This window comes from Acomys russatus, chromosome 32, assembly GCF_903995435.1.
Source record: "Acomys russatus chromosome 32, mAcoRus1.1, whole genome shotgun sequence".
NCBI lineage: Eukaryota > Metazoa > Chordata > Mammalia > Rodentia > Muridae > Acomys > Acomys russatus.
The window spans coordinates 17,425,340-17,453,307 of record NC_067168.1 but is presented as its reverse complement, the minus strand read 5'-3'; the positions used below and the strand labels follow the sequence as shown (position 1 = coordinate 17,453,307).

The 27,968-nt window shown below is 48.9% G+C and overlaps 1 protein-coding gene across 2 annotated transcripts in view; it reads right to left on the bottom strand.

Annotated features, from left to right (window-relative positions):
* Window positions 1–27,968, bottom strand: part of Rasgrf1 (Ras protein specific guanine nucleotide releasing factor 1) — a 106,477-nt gene that overhangs the window by 20,258 nt on the left and 58,251 nt on the right. For both annotated transcript variants that reach the window (XM_051140231.1, XM_051140232.1), the window contains exons 11-23: window positions 26,018–26,081; window positions 24,985–25,121; window positions 22,339–22,421; window positions 15,298–15,546; window positions 13,378–13,898; window positions 10,202–10,327; window positions 7,737–7,907; window positions 7,068–7,229; window positions 6,402–6,517; window positions 5,677–5,789; window positions 4,940–5,000; window positions 1,600–1,703; window positions 93–177 (exon numbers count right to left, since the gene is read on the bottom strand). In XM_051140231.1, coding sequence (XP_050996188.1) covers window positions 93–177; window positions 1,600–1,703; window positions 4,940–5,000; window positions 5,677–5,789; window positions 6,402–6,517; window positions 7,068–7,229; window positions 7,737–7,907; window positions 10,202–10,327; window positions 13,378–13,898; window positions 15,298–15,546; window positions 22,339–22,421; window positions 24,985–25,121; window positions 26,018–26,081 — 1,992 coding nt within the window. The remainder of the gene's footprint in view (window positions 1–92; window positions 178–1,599; window positions 1,704–4,939; window positions 5,001–5,676; window positions 5,790–6,401; window positions 6,518–7,067; window positions 7,230–7,736; window positions 7,908–10,201; window positions 10,328–13,377; window positions 13,899–15,297; window positions 15,547–22,338; window positions 22,422–24,984; window positions 25,122–26,017; window positions 26,082–27,968) is intronic.

Here is a 27,968-nt window from a genome sequence, read left to right as displayed (position 1 = left end):
ATGGCTCCAGCCTGCCCTCCACTCAGCCCTCTCTGGTGGTCCTGCAGATGGAAAGCCTGGCAGAAAGGCCGTGCGCACACACGCATACTCACGTCGTTGAAATGCTTGGTGGTTTTCATGATGTAAGGCGTCCTTTCATTCTTCTCCACCTTCATCCAGCCCTGTCCAAAGAACTCCCTGCAGGGAGGAAAGGGCAACCCGGAGCAGGTGTAATTAGTTCTGCCTTGCTCACTCAGTGTTGGGTCACTTCTTTGTTTTTTTTGAGGTAATCATTTGTAGGGGAGCCGCCCTCCACAGAAGCGCAGAGAGGAGGGAACCTTGAACCCAAGCCCAGCTCTGTGCTGTACTGTTTCATTGGGAGTGCTTCCAGACAGGTGCTTTGTGTCTTGGGGTACTTTCCTCATCTGTGAGATGGGAGGCCATCATGAGACAGAAGGGAAACGGGATAGGAGATGGCCGAGCCCTGCTGTGAAAGTGTGGAGGCATACCAGATTTTGCTATGGATTTTGTTTCTACATTGTAGCTATTTTGTGGAAGCTGGTCTTGAGAATAGAGGAGAAAGATGGCTACAAAAGGGGCTTGGGGGGGCGATGGGTAGAGCATGTACCTAGCATGCACAAGGCCCTGGGTTTAATTTCCCAATGCTAAACAAAAATGATGGGGCATAAGAGGAGAAAAGAATGGCAAACTAGCTCCAAGCAGTGTGTTTTGGCCCAGGGGACCTAATGGGGAAGCCATGGACTGCCCATGCTGCTAAGTGATCGATCAGTCAAGGTGCTTGGGTGAGGTCCCACGGGCTGGTGCAGCTGTGGGGAGATGATGCCTGTGAACATACATCCTACTGTTGCTATGGGATGGAGGCAGGAGTGGAACTGTTGCACATCCTGGGGGTTCATAGGTCTCCAGGCCAACCCTGTCATCAGAGGAGGCTGTGCTCATGTCTGTGGGGGTGGCGAACATGCCCCGGAAGAAGGCAAACTAGAAGCAGAAAATGCCCTGATGATGTGTGGCCTCACACACGGTAACCTCAATGTTGGGAAGCTGTTATGCGATAATTATTGGAAATTCAGAGAAATGCCTTAATTGGGAGGATGTTTAGTTCAGCTTTAAAAACAGATTGAAAACAGAAAACCATTTTTAACTTAGAATGCATTGCTAAGGACACGAACAGTGTTCACAGATGCCTGTCGGTTATTAGATGAAGAGAGAAACATAAAACTGTGTAATTACAGGGAATACTAGGGTGTCTAATGACAGGGCAGGGCAGACAGCAGTGGAGCCATTTCCAAAATTTCTTCCTAGTGTTCATGAGTACACAACCACACACACACACACACACACACACACACACACACACACACACACATGCCTGTGTTCAAATAAACATGGATTCTTTCTGCACCCATAGAAAGAAGATTCTGAATGAGAGAGACACTTCTAGAAAAGTGTGTGCATGGGGCGGGGGTAGGGCTACACTTGCAGGTGATAGGTAAAGAAACAGCAGGAGAGGAGAGTTCTTTCCAAGTTTTGGAGAGTTCACATAGCTAGAATCAGAGATATGCCGAGGAGGAAGACAAGACGGCAGCAGTATCCACTTACTCATAAGGAATTTTCTTGAAGACAAGGTGATCCAGCAGGGTCAGCTGCTCTGCTATCTCCAGGGCTGAGTGGTTCTCGAACGGCTCAGCCTTCATGCCCTCTGCCTGAGAAGGCAAGGTCAGAGTCAGGCCCAGGAGGTGATGGGTCTGGGCTTTTGGTACTTCCCTGAGGGGCTTCTTCTCTTCGTTTTGGTGGGTGAATGGAATAACAATGAGGAAGCTCACTGCACCCTCTGCGCACGTGTATGTGTGTGTGTGTGTTCTCTTTCCAGAGGACTCTCCCTGGAGGAGGTGGCCACCTACCATTACATAAGTCGAAAGGAGGCCAAAGACCCCCAAGCTTCTCAGAAGGCAATATGCTGGCTGGCATGCAAGCTCAGGTATCTGACCCAGGCTGTGATGGACCACTTCCTCTGGGCTTTGGTCCTGGGTGGGTTCAACACAATTTTTCTTTGAGACTCATTAGTGGGTGTGGGTTTCTGGGTGTGATTCCTGCCAGCGGCAGGGTTCCTGTCTTGTGAGCAGAAGACGGCTGTTTGGTTCAGTCCTCAGCTACCATGTCTCTGACTTATGAGCCTCATTGGTGGATACTACCTTTAAGATTATCTGTCACTTGGGTCTCCTTGACCAGGAAACACCGTTAGGGGAACATTAGCCAGGGACAGGGGTCCACATCGCAGGAGTTAGATGACAGTGGACATAGGGAGGCAGATGTGCTCAGGAGTGCAGGAAAGCCTTAGGCCTGCTGGATATGGGAGCTAGAGGTGGTGGGGAGAGGAGAGAACGGCTGTGCTGGTGGTGGGAGGAGCCTGTGTTCACTGAGGGGTGAGTCATATTGAAAGTTTCTTGCACCTTGGAGCCAGCTGGGTCATACAAGAGTAGAGGGAAGGCCTATAAGTTAGATGGGCCTGCCAACCACACAGGATCTGTCTACCTCACCCAGACAGCTGGCTGAGTGCCCAAGTGGTCCATCTGCACAGATCCAAAGAGAAGTGGGGTCCACCCCCTCCCAGGAACATGGCATTCCTTGAGGCTGAGTGTTCTGCTGCTGCCCTCCCTGCCCCCACCATTTCTTCTGCAATCGGTGAGGTCTGTATGGCCAGGCTCGTGGCAGACATGTGCGACAGGCAGATGTGCAGACACAGTCCAGGCTCAGTGGGTTCACACAGCGGGGACCCCATGGGACAACTGGTTCTGTGCGGTAGCAGATCAGTCATGGATGTTTCCTGGCAGAGTCACCAAGGCAGAGGACAGAAGGCCAGGTGCAGGAGTGTGGGTGTGGGGGCACAATGTCTTTGGGGAGGATGAGTTCTTAGGCAGGCAAAGGGGATGTGGGCACAGGGGCAGGAAGGGCTTTGAGTGGCTGGGTTGTAGGGCAAGCCCCCTGTGGTGGCATTTCCCCTGTGTGTTCTTGGGGAATGGACCCTTTGAAGGCAGACAGCTCAGCTACAGTCACTCCTGAGGGTCCTTTGCAGATGTTTCAGGGCTGAGTCTTGGAGGGTGAGGCTCACAGAGGAATCCAGGAGGCCAGGCTGGGAGGTGGCCCAGTGGCCCAGTGGCTCAGTGGCTCAGTGGCTCAGTGGCCCAGTGGCTCTACGCACTTTATAGGTACAGGTAGCTATCTCCTTGCTTTTGACTTTTGCCCAGGGATGAAGTGGCTTTGGAAGCAGAAGTCAGAGTGAGAAGTTCTGTCACCTTCCAGAAGGCTTGTGAGAAATAATGTAGCAAGCCCGCTTTCTCCTGCCCCTTGCGGCCACTGGCCTCTGTTAAGCTGGACCTGTCATTCAAAGGCTTTGAGCTACCTGTTAGGGATTGAGGTGGGCAGAAATGGGTTCAATGACCTTTTGTTCTAGAAGAGCCCAGGACACTTACAAAAGGAATGGGTCCTTGTACTCATCAAGTATATACATTCCAGCCCGGCCCTGTTGGCAAACAGGAGCACTTGGCATTCTGTACTGTGGACGTGGTGGGGAAGGCTATTTCAGCATCCTGGACCCAGAGAATCAGTCTGCAACGAGTAGTGTCTGGATGCTACCATCTTCCCTGCCTTGGTGGAGGTGGGGGTGGGTGGGGGGGGGAGCTGTGTGGGCTCCAGGGAGCACCAGCCATACAGGGACAGAATGTGGGCAGGGTACTGTGCTTCATGGATGGTGAGTGAAGAGAGGGGAGAGGAGCCAGAGTCCAGAGCCCCAGGTCATTACACTGGATGCTGCTAACACACTAGTGGTCACTGACTAGCCTGGAGCTGAGCTGGGGTGACACTGAGTCCACTTCTGGGAAAGGTTACAGTGAGTCTGTCTTGAGCCTCTCCAACCGTCATAACTCAGTGGTCAGGAGCTTTGGCACGATTCACAAAGGCATTCTAAGTGTTCTAGTCAAGTGGTGGCAGTAGGCGAGGTCATTGTTCCCTTAGGGCACATGGAACACGGGCCCCTAGCTCATGCTGTTTCCTGGAGAGCACAGCTCTCCCACAGCTCTTGTCATTTCAGGGCAGGTTCAGTGAGCACACCGTGACTCCTCAGGATGAGGTGGTGTGGCATAGCGGTTGAGTTTTTCTCTGGGGTCAGCTGCACCCGAGTGTGAGCACGCCTACTGCTTCCCACTCACACCTCTGAGTGAGTGATTTTAGATCTCTGTGCCTCAGTTGCCTCATTTGTAAAATGGAATAATGATGCAAACGTGCAGCATCCCTGACAAGAGGATCTCGAGTCCTTCAGAATCTGAATGTGGTCCAGCACATAGGCATCCATCAGAGGATCCTTGTTAAGAAGTGTGACAGAGCAAGGGGGGTGGGGTGGGGATGGGGATAAGGGAGACGAGGATGCACAGTGGATGAAGAAAAGTGTTACTAGTTTGAATTTGCTCTCAATAAAGGAGCAATTTCCTAGTACCTTGGATCTTTCCCAATGTAGTGAATTTACAATGAGGCCAGTAGGGTGGGTCAACATGACTGATGTCCTGGAAGACAGGAAATATGGATACAGGGTACACAGACATACACTGAGAAGGAAGACAACAGAAGGACACAAGAGCAAATGGCTCCGGGACCATGGACCCATGAACTGGAGTGATACGGCCAGGAGCTGAAGACATACTGGGCTACCAGCAGCTGGCAGACGCAAAGAAGGGTCCTCTTCTAGAGATCCCAGTGGTGGGGTGGGTGTACAACCTGGCATACACAGGACATGGGTGAGGAACACACTGCTTAGTTTGTGGCACTTAGTCACAAAGCCACAGGAAATGGATTCAGGTGACGACCCTGATCGGTCAGAGGGTCATGGAGCAATGAGGGTGTGGAGGCTGTTGCCTTGGTGATCAAGTGAGATGGGCATCCTGCTCACCATCTGTGTGATCTCTTCCAGTGTGATCTGATTGTCACCTGGGTCCTCCTGGGTCAGAGTCCTAGGGAGAAGAAAGCACATGAGTCCCAGCACACCTCTCTGGTAGAGCTCCCCTATGTAGCCTGTCTTCCACACCTCCTGCCCTTACTGAGAGGCACTGCCTCTCTCTGCTCCTGCCCCTCATCCCCCTCTGCTTTACCAACTTATTCCTGATCCCTCTGTCTGAGAAAGGGCCCTCCATTAGCCTGAGATTCCTACATTGTGTATGCATATGCCTGGACCCAGAGAGGCGTAGTCAGGGACCTCTGAGGTCAGGCCAGGGCCTGTGGCAGGCACTTCTGTGTGCACATGGAATGACAGGGTACACACGGTGAAGTATTGGCAGACTGGGAGGACCAGAGTGGACAGTAGATGTTTCTAGCTGGGATGCCCCTCAGGTGTGGCTTGATCAGAGATAAGGTGACACAGTAGAATGGAAGCCTAAGAGCCCCAGATGGGACTGTGATGAGAGAGAAGTAAGGGGGGGGGAATGTGGTCAAGCTAACTAGAGTGAGTCTTGAGGGGTGAGGAGACAAGAGAGTTAAGTACATAGAGCTCCCACCCCAAGCTTGGGTATAGGGTTAGGTACCTGGGCCCTGAGTTGTCTGGGGGATTACATTTACCCCGATACACCTCCTGCCCAGGCTGGCTACTATGGAGGAACAGGGTTCGGCCCTGTCATCCTAAGCTGTTCTTACCGGATGACGTTGGCTGCTGCCTTCCGCTCCTGTGTCAGAAGCTCTGGGTCATGCATGACCTCCTCCAGGAAGCTGATCACCTTGCTTTTGAGCTTACTGTTACTTTCAAAGTCCTGTGGGAGGATGGATGAGTGGCTCTGGCTATAATTACCAAACTTCCCCGCCGTACGCTGGGGTTAGCCTGAAGGAGGGAGTTTTTGTCTCTGCCCACGGTGGCTCCCCTGCTTTCCTGATCTTGTCACGACCTCCTGCAAGGCCACAAGTGGGGCCTCAAGCCTCCTAGGCACAGGGCCCTGAGACAAGACCAAGGCCACCCCTCAGCTCTTGTACCCACCATTCAGGGAGGCCCAAGCCTACCTGTCCTCTACCCGGAGACAAGTGGCCAAACAGAGCCCCTTTGTCTTCTTGACTGTCCTTGCTTATCTTCCCTGGGTAATTTCTTTTTTTTTTTTTTTTTTTTTTTTTTGTTTTTTTTGAGACAGGGTTTTCTCTGTGTAGCCTTGGCCATCCTGGACTCACTTTGTAGACCAGGCTGTCCTCGAACTCACAGCGATCCGCCTGCCTCTGCCTCCCGAGTGCTGGGATTAAAGGCATGCGCCACCACGCCCGGCTCTTCCCTGGGTAATTTAGGCAGGTCCTTCTGGGAAAATGGAGTTCCCATCCTCCTGGCGACCCACTGTCTGTTACCACTGGGAGGCAATTGCTCTGGAGCAGAGCCCACCCACCTGAGAATGCTTGGAGACCCAGTGGCGGAGCACATTCAGCACACGGTTGGTGGCAGCTCTGCGGATCACAAACTCCTTGTCGCCATTTCTCTGGTCAGGGGGGAACCCTGGCAATGCTAGTGGTGGAGGAAGAGAAGGACAGGAAGTGCTTTTCTTTCTTTCTTTCTTTCTTTCTTTCTTTCTTTCTTTTCTTTGTCTTTCCTTTCTATCTCTTTCTTCTTTCTTTCTTTCTTTCTTTCTTTCTTTCTTTCTTTCTTTCTAAGACATTTATTTAGTATGTATACAATGTTCTGCCTGCATGTGTGCCTGCCTGACAGAAGGGGCAGCAGATCTTATTATAGATGGTTGTGAGCCCCCACATGATTGCTGGGAATTGAACTCAGGACTCTGGAAGAGCAGTCAGTGCTCTTAACCTTTGAGCCATCTCTCCAGCCCCAAGAACAAGAAGTACAGCTTGCTTAGTCAATATGGTTCATCTGCAGGGCCTTGGAGGAAAACACTTAACTGGATTCAGACCAAGTGAGACGTCATGAAGCCCCAGGGGATACAGTACTTCAATACCCAGCCTCTGCCACACTTGCTCCACCTAGAAGGTGCTGGAAGCTTCCTCCAACAAGATTATACAAGGCACGCAAGACCAGAACTGTCCGGGACCCCACGTCTAACCTTTGGTGTGGAACCGTTGCTGTGGAAGCGGGTGGTGAGAGGAAGGGTGCCGAGGGCTGTCTCGATTGACATTCTTTGCCGTGAGTAGAATTTGACCAAGGACCAAAGGGGACTGGCTAGGGAGGAGGGGGCTCCAGGATGGCAGAACAGCACTGGTGGGGCCTGCAGGAAGAAAGGGATGAAGTGGATAGTCGCAGTTCAAACTGGATGGAGGGGAGGGTAAATCGAGGTGTGTGTATGTGTGTGTGTGTGTGTGTGTGTGTGTGTGTGTGTGTGTGTGTGTGTTAGATAAGCTAAGATTGCCCTTCTAGGGGTTGACAAGCAAAACAGCTAAGACTTTACCCCTTTGCTAGTGAAAAGCAGGAAGGAAGGGTGCAGCCTAAACAGAGTTGCCCTGACTGCAGGTCTGGGTGTGCAGAAAGAGGGGCTCCATCCCAGCCTCCATGACAAGAAGAGCCAACAGGGCAAACAATGGAAAGCAAGGCTTCAGGTCCAGTCAACAGGGATAGCTTGCTAGAGCAGGGAGCTCTCCAGGGGGCACTGTAGGAGGACCCACTGTAGCATCTGCAATGTGCACCAAACACCTGAGGAAGGGTAGACTTCATGCCTGTGGCTGCCTCAGGACCATGGAGAAGAGGAGTACACATAAGCAGAGATGCACACACACACCTGTGCTGGCCAAAGACATCCTGCGATACTTCTCCTTGTTTGGGGTGCCCTCATTGGCTCCCGCAGTTGCTATGGCAAAGGCAGAGGCTGCTGAGAGGGCACTGCGGTTACTGTCCAGGTCACGACATGAGGTCATCACGACTCCATTGTTGTAGTTAAAGAGTGGGAACTCTGTGGGGGCGGGGAGGGGGGAGAGGGAGGAGAGGGAGGGGGAGGAAGAGGGAGAGGGGGAGGGGGAGGGGGAGGGAGAGGGAGAGAGGGAGAGGGAGAGGGAGAGAGGGAGAGAGAGAGAGAGAGAGAGAGAGAGAGAGAGAGAGAGAGAGAGAGAGAGAGAGAGAGAAGAGAGAGAGAGAAGTCAGTCCTTTAGGCTGGCAGATATTCAGTAGTCGGAGGACATCCTAACCTCAAAAGCCCAGGGCTGAAAAGAGGTTCCAGGGGTAGTGTGTGCATGTGTGTGGGGAGGAGCTCTTTTCCTTGTAAGAGTGGTGCCACAATATTCCTGTGAGTGATGCCTGTAATCCCAACACGTGAGACACTTGAAAGCCTGCACCATTGCACCGGTCCTAGTCAGGGACCTCAGGAAGCTCAGCTAGTCTCTTTCTGCTTAGAAGACTGGGAGCCACCTTTCTCTTTCTCTATCTCTGAGGCTCTCAACACTATCTTCTTGGCCTTGCTAGGCTTAGCCGAACTTGAGAAAAGCACGATGAACCATCTGTGCTTTCAGTGTACTGGCAACTGACACACGACCCACTCAAAATCTGACGTGCACAATTCATATCGACAGGGTTATGGGCAAGGTGGGACTTGAGGTCATTCTGCCTGGTTTGAAATTCTCCTTCAATTCTCGAGCCTCAGGAATCTCCTTTGGACAGTAAGGGTACACCCAAAGGCGCATAGAAAAAGATCACAGAAGAAAGCACAAAATAAACACAGGACCTATGGTTGGTAATAATGTGGACAAATAGCCACAGGCGCAACCCCAGAACCCATTAGCCTCGTTTTGTAGGAGTCTGGAAAGCAACGTATACCGTCACAGTGAAGGAGCAGTCTTTGAGCTGTGATAGACAGATGGGCTCACTTTAAAGACTCTGAGTCAGTCCTTTCCTTTTCAGTTTCCCCTTCCTCTCTTCCCTTCCACTCCCTTCCCTTCCATTCCTTTCTCTTCTTTTTCTGAGATGTGTCTTCCCCTTCTTTCTGAGACCAACTCTCTCTCTTCATCTCTCCCTCTCTGAGGGAGCATTTCATCTCCCTTTCCCTTAACTTCCTGTTTGTTGAAGACAGCTCTCAGCAAGTTGCCCAGGCTGTCCTGTCTTGAACTCTCTCTGTAGCCTAGGCTGGCTTGGCATGCCTCATTACCTTGGTGCAGGCTCTCAAATCTCTCCTCTCTCTCTCCCTCTCTCTCTCTCTCCCTCTCTCTCTCTCCCTCCCTATCCCCCCTCTCTGTGTAAACCAGGCTGGCCTTGAACTCACAGAGATTCACCTGTCTCTGCCTCCCAAGTGCTGGTATTAAAGGCGTGGGCCACCACCACCAGGCACTCTCAAAGGTCTCAAGTGCTGGGGTTATGGGCATCGCTCAGAGCTGGGTCTCAACGCTTGTTTCTGAAAATGGGTTCTTTTGATATCTACTTCTGTGTCTGAGAAACTAGGCAAGGGCTGCAGAGTGCTTGGGTACCTTTCCTCTAAAGCTGGGAAGCTTGGCTCCTTACTGGGTTTCTTCTCAGGCACTGGTAGCAGGGGATTCTGGGATATGGGCTGCCCCATGCATGTGGAGGAAGAAGTTGGGAATGGCAAGTTTCCTTCTTTGGGAGGCAGGGAGACTGTCTTGGTGCCTGAGGGTCCCTGAGTCCCCTCCCACAATTAGGTGTCCCAGAGCCCTCTTGTGGGCACAGTAGTGTTTATGAGGACCAGAAAGTAGGTAGGCTGCTCAAAACCCCTGCAGGATTGTTGGTCTGAAATGTGAGCAGAAAAGCCCCTATCTTCTAGAACTTCCCCCCAGTCTGTGATGGTAGGGTAGAACACAGACCCTTAAGTATGTCAGGAAAGTACTCTACCACTGAGCTCCACCCCAGCCTTGCTTTTATTTAAAGATAAGAACAACCTAGGTTCCCTTCATGCATGTTGAAAGGGTGAGAGAGCCCACCACACAGGCAGAAACATGAGATTCCAGGGAACATTTCTGACTTGAGATCTTCCATGTGAGAGGCCGAGGTGCTGGGTCACTGATTAGACAATGCAGTCCTGCCTGAAGTTGGAGTGACTTCACAAGATGAAGACCACGCCTTACCTTACAGCTAACATCCCACAACATCATCCTCCCATCCCTGGGGTTTACGAAATAGAATAGGCACTGCCCCCAGGAATCCCCCATAAAACACAGTGGCAACACCAGCGTGCTTCCCTTGATCCGACCTGCAGCTCTCTTCCCTCGTGGGCCCCACATGCAGCTCCACACTGGGGAATGGTACCTGAAGAGTTTTTGGTTTTGACTGATTTTGGTGTTGATGGGGATTTGGTTGGCGATGCCTCAGTGTCACCATCGTCGCTCTGGTTCTGATCAACATCAGACTCTTCTTTCACGGAGACTTCAGAGCCTGGGGGAAGAGAAAGACTCACACTCTCCTCAATTATCCATTGGTGGGAAAACTCACATCTGGAATTTATCAAAACAGAATGAGTAACAGGAGTCTGGTACCCGGGTGATGACCGTTCAGCAGCTTAGCTGCCATGGGCTCTATCAGAACCTTTCACGTGCTCATGGACGGTGTGGGTCTCCAAGATGGCTTGTTCTTTACCAGGACTTCCCAAAACTTAATGGGAATACCTAGGTTTTTGTTAGAATGCAGATTGTGGGGCCTGGGGATATAGCCCAGTGGCAGAGTACTTGCCTAGTCTAGCCTACCTAAGGTTTTAGGTTCAGTCCTCAGTGGAATGGGTGAAGGCAGGTTGTCATACACCTCCTGTCTATGTGGAACACGAACGTCTTTCTTTCTTTTCTTTCTTTCTTTCTTTCTTTCTTTCTTTCTTTGAGATAGGATCTCATGGAGCCTAGGCTAGCCTTGAACTGTCTATGTAGCTAAGGATGACTTCTTTTGCACCTGCCCTCTAAATTCTGGGATTACATAATTTACAGGCATGCACCAGTCATACTAGATTGTATACAGTGTTCAGGTTGAATCTAGGGCTTTGTGCTAGGTGAGCACTCTCTATTTTTTTTTTTTTTTCATTGAAAATACATTCTCATACAATATATTCTGATTATGGTTTCCCCATCTCCTTCTGCAACCTTTCTACCCTCCTCACCCACTCACATCACACTCCTTCTTGCTCTATATCATTAGAAAACAGACATATAAACAACGACAATAACAGAAACCTCACAAAAAAAAAACCCAGAAAAAAGAGCCAAATTAAAAAACCCCACAAGAAATATACACAGACTCAGAGGCATATACATTTGAACACACAGAACTGCCGTACAGACACAAAACTGGAAAACATAATATATAAGACCAGACAAAGCATTATGAGACAAGCGAAAACTCCAAAAATGCCATTGAATTCATTTTGTATTGGCCATCAGCTGCTGGGCATGGGGCCTGTCCTTAAGTGTGGTTTGTGTACTCAGTGAGACTCTGTTGGAGAAAATTGGTTAAAACAAAACAAAACAAAACAAAACAAAACAAAACAAAACAAAACACCAGTTATCCATTGGAGATGGCTTCTGGGTTAGAGATGGGGCCTAGGCAAAGACTCTTATCAACTGAGCTACATTTCCAGCCTCAATGCTTGCATTTCTAACAAGCTTCTGGTGATACTTATGTGGCTGAGCAATGGACCACACTGACTAGCAAGTTGTTTTTGTTTCTCATGAGATATCTTGGGTAGACGCCTGTCTGACTTGCCAAGGGTAGTCCTGTTTTAGAGCCCATCTCTTGCTTCTGATCTGAAGTAAATATTAGTCTTCTAGTCATGGGAAAGTGAGGACCTACATATTCTTTGTACAGTGTTTTGGCTAAAAAAATGTGTGTGTGTGTGTGTGTCTCACTGAACCTGGAGCTCACCAATTCAGATTGAGCCTCATGTCTCTGCCTTTTTAGCACTTGGGATTATAGGGGTGTGCCTCTGAGCCTAGCATTTTAATGTGGGTAATATTGAACTTAGCTCCTCATGCTCCTGTGGCAAGCACTTTCTCAATGGAGCCATCTTCCCTGAGCCTTGAAGTGGCAGAGGGCCAGGGGAGGATGTAACCTTTCCTGGCCTCAGCTTCCCTAACTAGAAGGTGAGCACACTTGAGCCTGTTTATAAAGCCCATTGGAAGCTACAGGTCTCTTTAGAAAAGTCTACCCAACCAGCCCACAGAAGCACAGGGTTAGATAGATTGAGGGTCCCTGGGTCACTCATTAAGAACTCTGGTACCAGGTGGCTTTGTAGGACTGACTAGGGCCACATTCCACAAGGTAACAATGGGATCTCACTGCAGATTTGTGCTGGAAAAAATTCTGAGCTTCACACTGTTGCCTAATGATCCCAAACATCACACACATGGGATGGTTCTTGGCTTCTCTGGCAAGCTGTTACCTTAGCTACCGACTTACAGCTGTGTGAACCACACATATCATCTATTTGTACCATGGGAATGCCTCGATGGCTTCTCTTCTTCCCAGCTGTGCCCTTTTGAAAGCCTGGGGCTTGTGATCAGCTCAAGTATACACACACACACACACACACACACACACACACACACACACACACATCTACACAAATGCACACAGACAGGCACACACACCCATACACACATAGAGACATACACATATACACACAGAGAGACAAACACCTGCGCATATACACGGGCACACAGTCATACATGCATATAGGCACATAGACATACACAGACCTACACACTTACACATATGCAGATACACACATATAGACAAATACATACAGACACACAAACACAGACACACACACACACCAAGACTATGCTGGTAGTTCCTCGCATATGGGCTGATCTGAGCTAACTCAACCAACTGGGATCCTTCTAGAATGATCAGGAGAGGCTGTAGTCAGGAAAGCACTGGTTGCCCCAGCAGGATCTTGGTCCTCTGCCACCACCTTTGGTGCTTCAGTGTGCTGAGCTGTTCCTAGAGCATGCAATGCCTTCCTTATTCTTAAGCATTTTGTGTTGCACTATTTTTGTCTAGAATGTTCTCCCTTTCTATTAGTGAGCATTAAAGCTGACAAGATCCATTATGAAGCCTTCTCTGGCTCTCCTGATAGTGGCCCCAGCCTATCCTCTGCATCCTTTCAGCACCTTTCAAACGTAACATGCATCAGTGTTTGGTCTGGTCCCCAAGCTAGACTGTGACTCCTAAGGGCAGGGGCCAACAAGATGATCTGAGCACAGGGATGCAGGATGCTACTGTGGGATGGAGAGGGAATGCACAAATCCGAGAACTTCAGTTGAGACTCATCTAGAGTTTGGCCATATCCTGGGATTTTCTGCTGGCCTCACCTTGGCAACCTATCCCCTCCACATGGCTACCAGTGTGCACTGCCTATATCCTGGTCTTCCAGGGCCAGTACAGCCAAGCCTTACAGTGATAAGTGCTAACGGGATGGTTCTGTTCATGCGTCCACTCACTTTGCTTGCTAAGGGCTGAGGGCTCCTCAGGATTCTCTGGAGTTGGAGTTGGAGCTGGGGTTGGAGTTTGTGTTGGGGTCCGGACTGGGGTTTGGGTTGGGGTTGGGTTCGGGGTCGGGGTCTGTGTTGGGGTAGGGGTAGGGGTTGTGGTTGTGCTAATGGTTGTGGTCGTCATTGTAGTCATGGTTGTGGTCGTATCGGTCTCATCTGGAGTCTTGCTGGTGAAGCTGCTGGTCACACAGAGCTTGCTGGTGTCCAGCGTGGCCTTGCTGAAGGGAGACATGGGTGAGTGCATGCTGGTGAAGCCATTGGAGCTGCAGCTGAGTGCTGCCAGGTCCAGCGCCTTGCCTCCTGTGATGATGGGGATGTTGAGGGACAGCTTCCGCCGGCGGCTTGGGGACGATGTGCTGATGGACAAGGGTGGTGGTGAGGAGAACTTGCGCGTGGCACGGGGGGACTTGGGGGGCTCTCCATACAGAAGCTTGTTGTTCTGGCCGCTGGCAAACAGGAGCTCCAATGACCTGTGGGGAGGGGAGGGAAGAGGGAGAAAGAGCCATTAGTGTAGACTTGCCCACTTGCCCTGTTTCCTATAGGGCTCAGAGTACCTGATGGCGTGACAGTGTGTCCTTTATGGGCATTATCCCTGAAGCCTGGGGGGGGGGGTGGGGTGGGCGTCCCTGCACAGGGTTGTGATTAGAAGGTTTGCAGAACCTACGTGTCTGGTGGTGGGCGTGGTCCTATGTGATGCTCCTACCTCAGCCTTCTTCCTGAGGTATTACGGCTCCTGACTGCAGGCCTCTGCAGAGCCTCCATCCACCCACGAGGTTACTCTCACCTCCACGCTCTGCCCTTGTCCTTACAGTGGTCCTAGAGGATGCCTTGTGGGTGGAAAAGCTCAGGGATGGCCTAGTGACTCATCTGATGTCTCTGACTCTAAACCCATTGTTTTTGCCCATGGCATCTGGGGGCGGGGTGTTTACATGTCCGTCAGGTTTGGAGGGGTGGAAGTGCAGCACCTTAGCAATCCTGAGGCCAGGCCTGCTTTTAAGGCCACCTCAGCTGCAGTCTTCTAGGGGCTTTGTGGGAAGTCTCTTGGCCTTTCTGGGCCCTAGCTTGCCACTTGGAGAGCTTCAGTGATGTAGGTGTGAAAGACAGCTTGGCGTGGTGGCACACGCCTGCAATGCCAGCGTTTCCAAAAGAGATGTAGGGAGGGGAGAAAGGTAGATATCCCTTGGCTTTCCTGACTGAGGTGCATGGGGTGGGGGCTAAAGGGGGCTTAATGAGCAACAGCATGGGTGGCCAGGCCTTGAGGGTCTCTGGGCTGCGAGGAAGGGAGGGACAGCGGAGTGACCCCCTCCCCCCCTAGAGGATGTAGTCTTCCCATCAGAGCTCTAGCAGGTTCCGTAGCCAAGGATGCCCTTGTGTTTCTGCTCTTTCCACTCACAGATCCAGAGCTTTGGGACCACCAGGCTTGGACCATCATGCCCACTTTCCTTTTGCGGGGGAGGGGGGAGGCCTCCAAATGTATTACCTCTGTGGTCTGGGAATGATGTGTGCCATCACATCCTCACTTCTGGGACAGCCTCTTTTCCAATGACCTCAATGTCGTGGAAGTGTGTGGGCTCGGGAGGGGGGTGCACGTACCTGGATGGAATTCTATATATAATGTCTAAATAAATTTAAGTGTGTGTGTGTGTGTGTGTGTGTGTGTGTGTGTGTGTGTGTGTGTGTGTGTGTGTGTTTCTGGGGATGTTAGGGTCATAGAGCGAATGTGGAAGTCAGAGGACAACTTGCAGGAGTGGGCTCTCTCCTTCCACCATGTGGGTTCCAGGCTTTGTAGTAGGTGACTCTGCCCACTAAACCATCGTGTCAGAGTCCAGGGATTCTTGCAGACACTGATGGCAAGGAGTGTGCATGCACCTGGCCGGAATGGCACTGATGGGCTTCTTGTAGATGGTGATCAGCTTGTCTAGGACCACCACAGCGGTGGTGAAGACCCGATAGGAGTGCAGGAAGGTATTGAGGAAGTCTATACTCAGGAAGCGAAGGTCTGTCAGGCGCTCCAGCAGCCGCTCCACGCTGGCGTACCGGATCTGCAGCACTTTGCAGGAATTCATGGTTTTGCTGAAGCGAATGTCAACATCATCACAATATAAGGAGGCATCAGACCTGCAGAGGGTGAAGGCGGGAAGAGGCGACATGTGTGCAGATGTCAACATCATCACAGTATAAGGTGGCACTGGACCAGAGTGAGGACTGAGGGAGGAGAAAGAGGAGACGAATGTCTAAGGTTGTTTGGGCCAGTGGCGTCTCTTCACCAGGCCTGGGCTTGAGGCTACCACTAGGCCATCTTGTCAACCTCCCAATCAAGAATGGTCTTCCTGGAAACTTCAGAAGAAAAACATCAAGAAAGAACTGTAAATCCTTTCCCTCAAATTCTAAAAATCCTTCACTATGCAGCACTTGTCCCCCACAACAGTATCAGAAAAATACAAACTTCAAAAAAAAAAAAAAAAAAAAAAAAAAGTGCTTCCAGATTTCCAACACACAAGAATTCTATCCACATAAAAATGTGCATATTTATGTCTCCAGTGGCATTGTTCGTAATAGAGCAGAATGGAAAAAACTCACAAATGAGCATCAGCAGATGAATGGACAAAAAAGTACAGTGGGATGTTACTCAGCCATGAAAAGAAATAAAGCAATGGATCTGTGCTACAACGTGGACAAGCCTTGAAGGCATTATGCTAAGTAAAACAGGCCATGCACACTATGGCTCCATTTATAGGAAAGCACAGAACGGCGAACCACAGTAGCAGGAAGTAATCTGGTGGATGTCAGGTGTTGGGTGGGCACAGTGGGACTGACTGTTCATATGTACGTCATCTCTTTTTTTGGCAGGGGTGGGTGATGGAAGTATTTTAGAAGTAGATGCTGGCGTGAGCTGTACAACATAATGGGTATCCTGAAATCTACTGAATTGTGCTTTTAAAGTGGGGGAATTTATGCTGTGTGAATATATCTCAACTAAAAAATAAATAAATAGGGCCAGGTGTGGTGGTACACATCTTTAATCTCAGCACTTGGGAGGCAGAAGGCCATCTTGGTCTACTTTGTGAGTTCTAGACCAGCCAGGGCAACACAGTAAGACACTGTTAAAACAAAACAAAACAAAATGTAATACGGGGTGGGGGGTTTTTGACAGGATTTAAGGGAAATTCCAGTGTTCTAAGAGAAGAGAAAATAAGAAACCAGCTGCTATTTTTCTGCCTTGAGGTGTCTCTAGGCAGCTGCCTGGCCTGCTGTGCAGGAAGCTGGCTGGCAATGCCGTGTCAACTTGGGGTCCACAAAGGGTACAACTTTCAGAGAAAGACCATGAGGGAAAAAAAAAAACCTGTCCTCCAGCAGAGCAGAATGGTCTTTCGGATATGGCTAAGGCTCGGGCACTTCTGTGCTCTTGAGACTAAGTGGGCAAAGCGGTCTCACAGATGTAATGCCCCCTGGGATGCTCAGTGGAAGAACCATGCAACCTTTCTAAAGAGATACCTCTCAACCGGGCTCCACATCCTATCAATAGGTAAATCCTTAGTGACAGTCCTAAATTGAGACGAGCACAAGGAACTAAGCCCCTTGACATAACAATAGCTGATTTAGACTGACACCCCCCCCTCCATCTCCATATGTTTTTTTTCCTCTTCACTTCTCTTTCTCTTTCCTTTCTAGTTTGGAACAGTGTTGCTATGTGTAGCCCAGGCTCATAAAGTCCTTCTGTTGCAAGTGCTGGGAAGACAGCTGTGTACCAGCAGTCATTACAAAATTTCTAGCGAGTCCAGGACAGCCAAGGCTACACAGGGAAACCCTGTCTTGAAACAACAACAACAACAACAACAACAAAAAATCTTGGCCTACAAAGCCATCAATGCAGTTGGCCACAGGCCTATCCAGACCTCTCTTCTCATAGCTCTCAGAAGCTATTACTGATGAAGCTGGCTTTGTAAGGCCTCTCATCATGAACTTCTAACTTACGTGCCAGCGTGGGTGGGCAGCACAGGAGTTTATATCTCTTCCATCTCCTTAGCTTTTGTAGCATAGGCCACTCTGCTCTTGACCTCACTTTGGCTACTCCTTGAGCATTTATTTGGTAGACGGACTCTTAACTCTCTAATAGAAAAAGGAGCCCTCGGGGCCTGTCAGGTAGCCTGAGTTGGATTTATTGAAGTCTTTCCCTCTGGCCATGGTGATCACTGCATGGGTAGGAATCTGTCCCAGGCAAGACCTATCCAAGGCTTTTTCTAGGACTTTCTAAAACTGGCTCTGTCCTTAGGTCTCACTCCTCTGTGGGCTGCCAGGGTATGAGAGTCAGTCACTCAGGTCACAAGGGGAGCTGAAGATGGAGCTGTGGGTTTAAACTGTGTGTGAACTTAAGATCAATGGTTTCTTCTGGGCCACTGTATGAGGCAGTGCTAGATGAAGGCTGACCCACAGCAGACTCCCTTTAATGACAAGAGGGTGAAGTATATTTGAGCTTAAGCAAGGACTCTGAAGCTGTGTTTTGTTGTTATTTTGTTTTCTGGGTGCAATTGTGTTCCCCCCTTTTTTAATTTGACTACTGAAAAATCTCAGAGTGAAATGCAGTGTTCACTTGATTTTTTTGCTCTTCTTTCATCCTTCTATTGCCCTCTATTCACTGTACACTGAAGACTGTGTCTTGGTAGTTGTTTCTACTTTCAGATAGTAGCTCTCTTAGACCTTTTGTGTTTCTGGTAGGATGTTAATAGGGGAGTGTATAAATAAACAAATAAACATATGCTCTTATTGAAAGGATAAGCTTGAAAAATCTTATCATAATGAGCTGCCAGGGCAAAGAGTACTTAAAGAAACAGAATTCAGCGTGTGCTGACTGCTGAGGCGAGAGCAGGCTTGCATTGGTAGTCGTTATTTTTCTTACTGCTGTGGCAGGAGTCACTTAAGGGAAGAAGGTTTAGTTAGGTAGCCCACCTCAAAGCAGGGTGGTGGCACAGTGTCAGGGCTGGGTAGTGGTGCAGCTAGCTTACATCTTGATGAATCTGGAAGCAAGCCCTTTTGCCCTCTAGATAGTCACTTCCTCAAACTGGGCTCAGCCTTCTACAGGCTCAAAAACATCCCAGAATAGTGTTATCATCTGGGTACTTAAGTACTGAAACATACGAACCTGTGTGGGGTCCTTCACATTCAAATCATAACAGCATCCCAGTGTGATGGACACTGCTTGATCCCAGCTCTATCCTTGTTTTCTAGACAACACCTATTCCTCAGTTCTTAGTCTTCTCATCTGTGAACTGGAAATAAAGCCTTACACAAAGCTTTCTCGAGAGTGGACTGAATGAACCAGTTTAAGAGGCCTAGCACAGTGTGTGGAATACAGGAAGCTGTAAGTGAGTGACAGCTCTAAATTTCCTGGTTCTGCAGAGGGCATGTTCCACTCAAGGGTACAGACAGAGGTCCGAGGAACTGAGCAACAGACTTGTTTTCTATTTGCACCATGTCTAAGGTGCCTTCTTTGGGAGCTGGTGGTACAGCTGGGTGGTAGAGTACTTGCTGAGCATATGTGAGGCCTCAGGTTCAACTGGTGAGCACTTTCTCTGGAAATAATGGGATTTGAAATTTCAATAAATATTGATATTTCTCCAAGTGCTCCTAGTGATCAGGAGGGAGAATCTAGGAGGTGGAAAAGCAAATTAGGGTAGTGTGTGGACAAGTGGTGGTTCCCTATTATCCCAGTCCTGCCTATACAGTGTCCTTCTGCCTCGTCTCTCCCAGATGCACGGACCAGAGGGGAAGTTGGATAAGTGGTCCCAACCCATAATATGCAGAATAAACCACAAAGCCTACAGAAAGAATGACATATTAAATGTGACCATCTCAAAGAAACATAGGGAAGGCCTTATCTAACTCAACTTTGCTGCAGGACACAGAACTTTTAGAAACCTGAGCATCAAGTCAGCTGCTCAGCCCCTTGCTTTTTTCCAGCTGATACCATTGCTCCCAAGGCCTCTATCAGAGTGGCCACCAAGGGGATGGAGCTGATACCCTTGGGGTACAGCCCTACCACTTACAGAATAAAACCCAACAGCTTGCCAGACACAACATTGTTAACTGAATCCCACATACCTCACCAGCCCCATCTTTCACCACATGGTGTAGATTGCTGTGTTGGTTAATAAAGTCTGAGTGTGCTATAAAAAGCTCAGAGAAACAAGAAGTGAAATTAAGTACGGAAATAGCTCGTGAGACATAGCACGCACACATACAAACTACAGCACCTGTATGCTGAATGTGGAAAGGGTCAACGGATTGTATGGTCACAAAGGATGTTCAATAGTCATGAAGTCTTATGCTAGACATCCACTGACGACACCCACATGCAGATAATGTCACAACTGTTGCTTAGGCTAAGTGATATGCTCAGCTATGTCAGGCATATGTGCCTTTCTACGTCTTGGAGAGGACAAGTGTGTACCACAGACCCAAGTACCTTCTATAGTTTGGGCCTATTCACCTAACTTTCACTCTAGTCTCTGCATCAGGGAAGGTTTGACACAACATGGGGGAAAGTCAGGGCAGGAGAGCACTATGTGACTGGGACTCAGGTAATGTGGGGGCAGGCACTTGACTATACGCCATTCTCACCTACTATTCCATTTCTCCACTCCCAAACCTGCTTTTTTTTACTCTGTTTCAAATGGACTCACCAAACCATATGGTGAAACATATTAGTTTGGTCCTTGAGACTGTTTGCTCCAAGGCCCACGGGATAATTGGTCTAATCAGGTCCCCGGAGACCACTGTTCACCCAGGTCACTGCCTGCATGGCATTCTAAGTCCCATGACCCTGGATCCCCATGGGATTACTCATTGTTTCTCAAACACATCGCACTGTCCTGCATCTGAGCAAACACTCACACCATCCCTTCTTCCCAGAATGCCTTTCTATTTAACAAACTGCAACTGGCCTTAGATGCTAGCTCTGGGTTCCCTTTTCCAGGAAGTCTTACTCAACTGTGTCAAGTGAATCAGTCCCTCATCCCCTGAAACCTTCTAGTGCCAAACAAACTGTCTTTTTTTTTTTTTAAAGACTTATTTATTATGTATACAGTATGCATCAGATGACATTATAGATGGTTTTGAGCCACCATGTGGTTGCTGGGAATTGAACTCAGGACCTCTGGAAGCACAGCCAGTGCCCTTAACCTCTGAGCCATCTCTCCAGCCCCCCAAACAAACTGTCTTATAGCATTCACCCTACTCCCAGCAGTGGCATTTCATTGTGTCTCTTTGGCTCACAGAATAGCTCTTCCTACTGGTCCCACTGCCAACACAGCTGGGTGTTCTGCAGTAGAGGTGAGAGGACTAATACCTGACCAGTGTCAAAGAGTTTTAAGGGGCCTGGTGCACCCAAAGCTATCTCTGCCGATCCTCAGCGATGTAGGAGAAACTCGAAGTAATAAAATTGATGTTACAAAGGATTTTCTAATAAACTTGTTTAGGAGACATTAAGTCACACAAAGTAGAGTTTAGATAACCAAGGGAGCTAAGTGGTATACTAACTAGCTTGCTAGAGATAACTCAAGCTTAGCACTGATGAGAAAGCACTTATGTCAAAGATTGTCTACTAGGGATTGATCTCCAACTGGGTTCCATTCCGATGACAAAGAAGACACCCCTAACTCAAGAACCAGCCATTAGGCCCACTCCCATATCAATACCATGCCTCTAAGAGGCATCTCAAAGGGGCAACACAGGGTGACAACTGTTGTTAAGACCTGGTATACCATAAAATATAATTCTGTTGATGGGCAAAATGGCTCCAGGTAGCAACTATTCAAAAAGAACAGCACTGGTGTCCTTTAGAAATAACTGGCAATATCATCACTGTGTAAATCTCCTATTTGCCCAAATGTCAAGACTTGTAGTCTCTGGTCTGTGTTTAAATTGTTGAAAGTGTAACCAGTGATTGGGACCTAAAGACATGTAAGAACGAGAGTGCATTTGGAATGGATAAACCAAAGGTGTATATAGGCTGGGAGAGTCTGTTGAAGGATTGTTCCCTGTTGTGCGTTAGCCAGAACCAGTCCCGTGCTGTCATGAAAGAGTTTTTCCTTCATCTCTAAACATGCAGAGTGATTTCTCACTGGGAAGGCATGTAGCAGCAGTACCCAGTAGGCTCACCACATGCTTGTCTTTATCTTGGTGGCAAGTGTGAATACAGGACTGTGACATCCTTCAGATACTAAGTCTACTATCCCATTGGAAATAGTGGAGAGGCCAGCCATAGTCATCACAGGCCAGGGGGCAGTGCGGTCCTGGGAGGTACCCACTGACATCATCAGGCTTGGGATTCAGAGGTTGAGATGGGAGCCAAACAGCCAAGGTGCTACAGGGTGAGGGAAGGGAGGAGAGGGAGGTGGCATATGAGGTGGGAGGCACTGGCCAAAAGATGTTTCAGGCAGTTTATGGATGCTGTGCAGGGGCTGGAAAGACTGCGTCCAACAGGACACTATTCCCCTTGTCCCGAAGGACTATTCAAACAGATGCACTGGCCCTGCAGCTGCACCCTGCAATTAGGTTTTTATGTATTTTTGAAATGTTCTATGTATTTATTTTGTAATTAGAAGAAAAATCCCTAGGAAACAATATGTGGAATTTTCATTCCTAATATTATATTTTAAATGGCCCAATATGAAGACTAACCAAAATGTAAGTAAAAATTTATTAAAAAAAAAAAAAGCCAACATGTGCAAAGCCAACGAACCATGACAGAAGCTGCACCAAAGCAGCCATCTGAACAGACATTAACTCAGAACATGAAACCATCCCCCATCCTAAAACACAGCATCTTTCCAGCCCCAGGGGCTGGCCCTGTCCAGGTCCTAGTGTATCTGAGTGGTGCTTGGTTTTTGGAGACAAGTTGAGGGCACTTACTTGATCATCTGTGGCACGGTGACCTTGGAATTTTCTTCAAATGCATTCATCATGAGCCCATTGCACCGAATGTTATCCACGCACTGGAAACAGAGGGGACCCTCGGCTCAGAACCCAGTCTCCATACTGGGACTCAGACCCACCTGGAGCTCTCCCAGCCTGAACACAGGGTCCTCATGCTTTAAGCGCACTTCCAAGGCCAACAGAGCATCATTCAACTTTTGGAAGTCCAGTGACCTCGGGGGACTGACTTGGCTTTCTTGAGTCTGTTTCCTTATCTGCCCAGATGGGTTTAATGGCTCCTGCTTTACCAGGGTGCTTTCCAAGTTGATGCATCAGACTCTGGCCACTCTGCTGTGTCCTTTGAGGCCAGAGTCAAAGATGAGGGATCCCCACAATGATCTGGGCTCTCGGGAAGCTGCCTAGGGAGCTTGTCCTCTGCCCATGCCCAGTGCCAATGCCCTGACGCAGGGGGGTGACTCCTACATTTCCGGTCTATACATGGGGAGTGGTCGGGTGAGGGTGGGGAGCTCAATGCAGGCTGGCAGCAGGGATGATGAGAGGATATTTACTCAGTCTCTGAAAAAAAAATTCAAAAGTGAAATTCCGCATTCAATAAGAAGAGCCCTCCCAAACAACACTTAAAGCTAAATCTTTTGAGCCAAGTGAAGTGTTCCATGCTTGGCACTTAGGAGGTTGAGGCAGGAGGATCACAAGTCTCATACAAGCCTGGGCTGCGTTAGGAAGATTGTCTTCAAACAAAAAACCAAAAGCAACCAAATATGGAAAATTAATCTGAGGGGTGGGGGCGGGGGGCTCTCTAGCCCTCTACCCTGGGGCTTAACATTTCTGCTGTGGAGGGGGTCCCTCCTAGATGAAGGCTGCAGGATCTCCATGTACATCACAGAATCTTAATGCCCTTGAGGTTGTGTGTTAGTGGAGGCCAGTAGAGGTCACTGGAAAGTGAAAGCTGGCACAGTGGGTGGCAGGTGCCCTCAGGCCCAATCCCTGTGTCAAAGCCAGGCCAACAGAGGAAGTAGCACAAAGGGGAAGGTTTCTGGTTTTGTTGTTGTTGTTGTTGTTGTTGTTGTTGTTGTTGTTGTTTTGTTTTCTAGTCAAATTTCTCCACCCACCACAAGGGGAAATATAGAAATCTGAGACTCTTTTTCAAGCTCATTCTGCAGGTAACTCCAGTCAGAGTGCTGTGGAGACAGCAGAGGACCCCAGGAAGCTGCCAGGATGGCTCTTGAAGGGAAGATGGCTGGGAGAGCCATATTCATGAATATCAGTTGTGTTGCTAGTGAGTAAAGGTCCCTGTGCCCTGTGCCTTTAGCAGGGCAGCCAGCCTTTGATGGCAGCCCCTCACTGGGGACAAGAAAGGATCTGGTTTGATCTTTCCATTTTTCTCCAGTGCTGTTTTTTGGGGGTGGGGTGGGGTGAGGGTAAAACTCAAAAGAATATACTATGTATAATCCCACTGTGCCTCGGTCCTCAAGAGGGGTGGGTTGCCAGAAAGCCTAGCCACCTCGTATCCCTTGTACCAGGCAATGCTGATGTCTGCAACGTTTAAAGACTATGCAGGCATTCAGTTCAATTTAGAGTTCCACAACATGAAGGTAAATCCGTGGTGCTTTACTATTGCTCTTTATCTGGAAGGTTCTTTCAGTTCTTTTTTTTTTTTTTTTTTTTTTCTTCCTCAACCAAACCCTACTTTGAAGCAAGGCACAGAGGTAAGAGGGCAGGGAGCGGGTGAAGGAGGCCCTTCAGGTACAGTGGGTACCCTGCTCTTCCAGTATCCTGTAGGCACAGGGTTCCTGCCCAAGCCCCCAGGACACAGGGAAGGAAGCCAGCCATAGCTGTCCTTTCTGCTGCCAACTGGTCTAACACACCCAACCAGCTCTGCAGAGCAGATGGCCACAGGCAGACACTCTGGGACCTGCTCCTGCCTTTGAGGGGGAGGGGAGGGGATGGGACTGCCCTTTGTCTCTTGGAGCCCAAGCCAGGATCTGCTGACAGCCCCATTAGTAGATTCAACTTCCCACCTCTTGCACTTTCAGGTGCCCCAATGCCTTAGGCTGCTGACTTTCCTGGAGAAGTCAATGCTTCCTGCTTAATGGTTAAATAGGGTCGGGAGAACAACTCTACTGCTTGCAGCAGGCAAAGGGGCAAAATTCCATCTTTCTCTGGCATATGGATGGTGGCCTGGACCTCAGGAGCCTGCCCTGGTTTGCTGGAGTAGGTGCCCATGTATCTCAGGACTGTGGAGCTTCAAGTTGTGCTGCATCTGACCTCCTTAGATGGTAGTGCCGAGACTGTGTGTGTGTGTGTGTGTGTGTATGTGTGTGTATGTGTGTGTGTGCATGTGTGTGTGTGTGCATATAAGGACCTGGAGATCAGAATGATGTGCAGACACCTTTGCTATTCACAGGTCTGGGCACTGGAAAGCAGAGCCTGGCAGTCTTAAGGCTTTAAACCCATGCTGAAAATGGTACCCATAAGTTGAGTCAGCCTGGCCTGGGGCTCTGGACCTGGAGGGCTCTGGGCTTTCCCATGCAACAATACAGCTCTGCTCTCTCCATCCAAGTCTCTCCCCAGGCCAAACATGAAGTGACAACAGTGCTCTGAGGAACAGGCAATGCTGCTCACCTGGCTGATGTCACTGGTCCACGCTGCCTTCTCCTGTCTGGATGAGGCCACCAGGATGACTGTGAAGGGTGGGGAATCCTTTGGCTCCACCCCGATCTTAAAGTCCAAGTGGTCTATGTCCTGGCCAGTTCCTTTGGCTTTTCCAGTGACAAAATATTTAGTTAGTACAGTGAGTGTGGGTGCTTGTGGGCTGGATAAGGTTCTCTGGTCCTTGACTTAGGCACCAGTAGAGGATCTGGGAGTATTCTGACTGTTCCTTTTAGAATAGTGTTTTATGATTTTGGCTGAGTGAGAGTCACCCTTTCAAAAAAGGAGAAGACTGAAGATCTAGCACACATTAGTAATTTATAGGTACACAGATTCTTGACTCAGAGCCAGAATCACTGAGGGTACATCTTCTGCCCTCCCTGCACGAATGGGTTCTGAGCCAGGACACAGCTAACTCTACTAGCAGGGAGGCAGCTGGGCCTGGGTTAGACGGGGGCCTCAAAACCCAGCCCTTTCTGCTAACACCTGGGACAAGTAACATTGACATCTGAAACTGTTGTGGACTGGGCTGAACATTCAGCTTGGTTTACAGCTCCCTTATGTGAAAGTAAATCCTAGGTATTTTATTGCTGATCTTCAATTCTCTTTTCCTTTTCTCTTTTCAGTGCCAGGGATCAAATCCCGGGCAAAATACATGCTAGACCCTGGGACTCTTGGGAGTTGTTTACTGGAAAGACTAAATTCACAGTATTAGCATCTTTCTGGGGACAGCGAGGTGGAACACAATGGTCAGCTATCTGCCTCAGCCTGGGTTGTTCTCTTGCCTTTTTGCATCCGGGTCAGGGGCTACAAGGTATCAGCTGATACAGTGTATCCTGAAAAGCCCCAACCCTGCTGAATGAGCATGCCTGATTGCATGCATATGTGTGTTTGTGGATGCGTGTATGCATGCAAATGTGTGTGCATATGTGTGTGCATGTGTGTGTGCATGCACATTTGTGAATCTGTGTGAGCGTGCTTACAAGTTAGCAACTTGGACACTGACCTTCCTCATCCGTGTTTTCTGGTTCCTCCAATAAGGTGCAGTCGATGAGGGATATGACTCCATTCTGAAAAAGAGCAGCAGGCACCACTTTGGACCAGGCATCCATGTTGTAGAATAGAAGTCCCAGAACATCAGTGTTGGAAGGGCCTCTATCCCAAACAGCCACACATTCACACACACGTATATATGGCATAGGCCGAGTGGGCATTCTGCTTTGCAAGCAAAGGATGTTAGCTTCCTGTACAAAGCCCACCGAGGTGGGTGAAATGAGGTTTTCCTCGGGGAGACCACTCCTGATGAAGGCTTAGGTCAAGCTGTGGGCAGATGGGCCGGAATCTGTCCTGTTTAGCTTCCTCTTGCTGCATCAGCATCTCTGAGAATTACCTCATAGACCTAAATCTATAAAAATGTGAAATCTTCTGGTCTTGGCCAATCCCTCACGCTGCCAATGGTGAAATAGGCCAGCTTCACGGAGCCTTTATATGCATTGCTAACTCTATTTTTACAAATTTAGAAATGAAGTCAGAGCAGTTAATGAGATGTGCCCTCATCACCTAGTCAGCTACCCGTGGGGTCCCGAGAAAGCCTCAGGGGCCTCATCTCAGCCCTAGGTCAGCAGCCCTTTACTTCCCTGTCATTTCTTGGACACTGTGGTGGTGAGACGAGAACCTGGTGGCAGTCCTCCTAGCCACAGACGCTTTGACACCCCCTTTTTGACAGTGGAGGAATAATGTTCTTCCTCTTAGGTATAGGCTGGGCTGTGACCAGTGCTGAACAAGAAGAACCGCATGACAGCAAAGGCAAGCAGCTCCGGGAACTGCAGCCTCCTGCTTGGTTTTTTTTTTCCCCCCTCCCTGGAACACCTGTCCCAGGAGAAGCAGGTACCATGTTGAGGCCTCCAGTGAATGACCATCTTGGTTGGGCAAGCTTTTTGAGCACTGTGGTCTGGCAAACATTGCTATTGCAAACTGGCGCCCTGAGCCAAGACCACTTCAAAGCCGCTCTGACCTGACCCACAGCAACCGCGAGGCAGTGAGTGTTTATTTTACAAGATCTAATGTTAATATAGACCCAGCCCCATGACTGATCTCTATATGAAAATACTGGGAAGTCTGCCGATTTTTTTTTTTTTTTTTTTTTTTGGTTACAAAACTCAGAATCTATTTTTAACTGCTTGCCTGGATCATTATGGTCTTGTGTTATACAGGCTGCCACTTGTGAGGAGAGCATCTGAGGGGATTCCCAGGCCCTGGGGTCTGTTTCTTGCTTCCTTCTTTAGTGGCCTAGAGAAGTTCCTGGGACCTTTGAACAGTAATCTTGACCTGTGACTTCACTGGCCTTGATGATCCTGGAAGGCTCCTAAGATCTGACAGTCTCTTATTTACATGCAGTGCTGAGATTAGAACCTGGGGCCTTCTGCGTGCTAGGCAAGTGCTCAACCACCAAGCTACATCCCAGCTGACATTCTCTTTCTGGCTTGTAATAGTTTAAGAACCCATTATAATCTAATCTCTTACTTCAGCCGGGCGTGGTGGCGCACACCTTTAACCCTAGCACTTGGGAGGCAAAGGCAGGTGGATCACTGTGAGTTTGAGGCCAGCCTGGTCTACAAAGTGAGTCCAGGACAGCCAAGGCTACACAGAGAAACCCTGTCTCAAAAAACAAAAAACAAAAATCAACAATAACAAAAATCTCTTACTTCCTTTATCTCACCTGTGAACCAAGAAAGTAACTGTCTGCCTCAATGGTGTTTTAGAAATTAAATATTCATAAACCATTTGTGATAGGAGCTGGCCACAGTTATTGTTGTATTGGAGGCCTTGCTGTTAGTAATATGACAAGCTCATTATCATGGCATAGTGACATAGAATAGTGACTGTTAAACTTATTGAGAATTTATTGTACCAGACACTGGGACTCCCTCAGTATTCTTGGGAAGCATTTTTATATC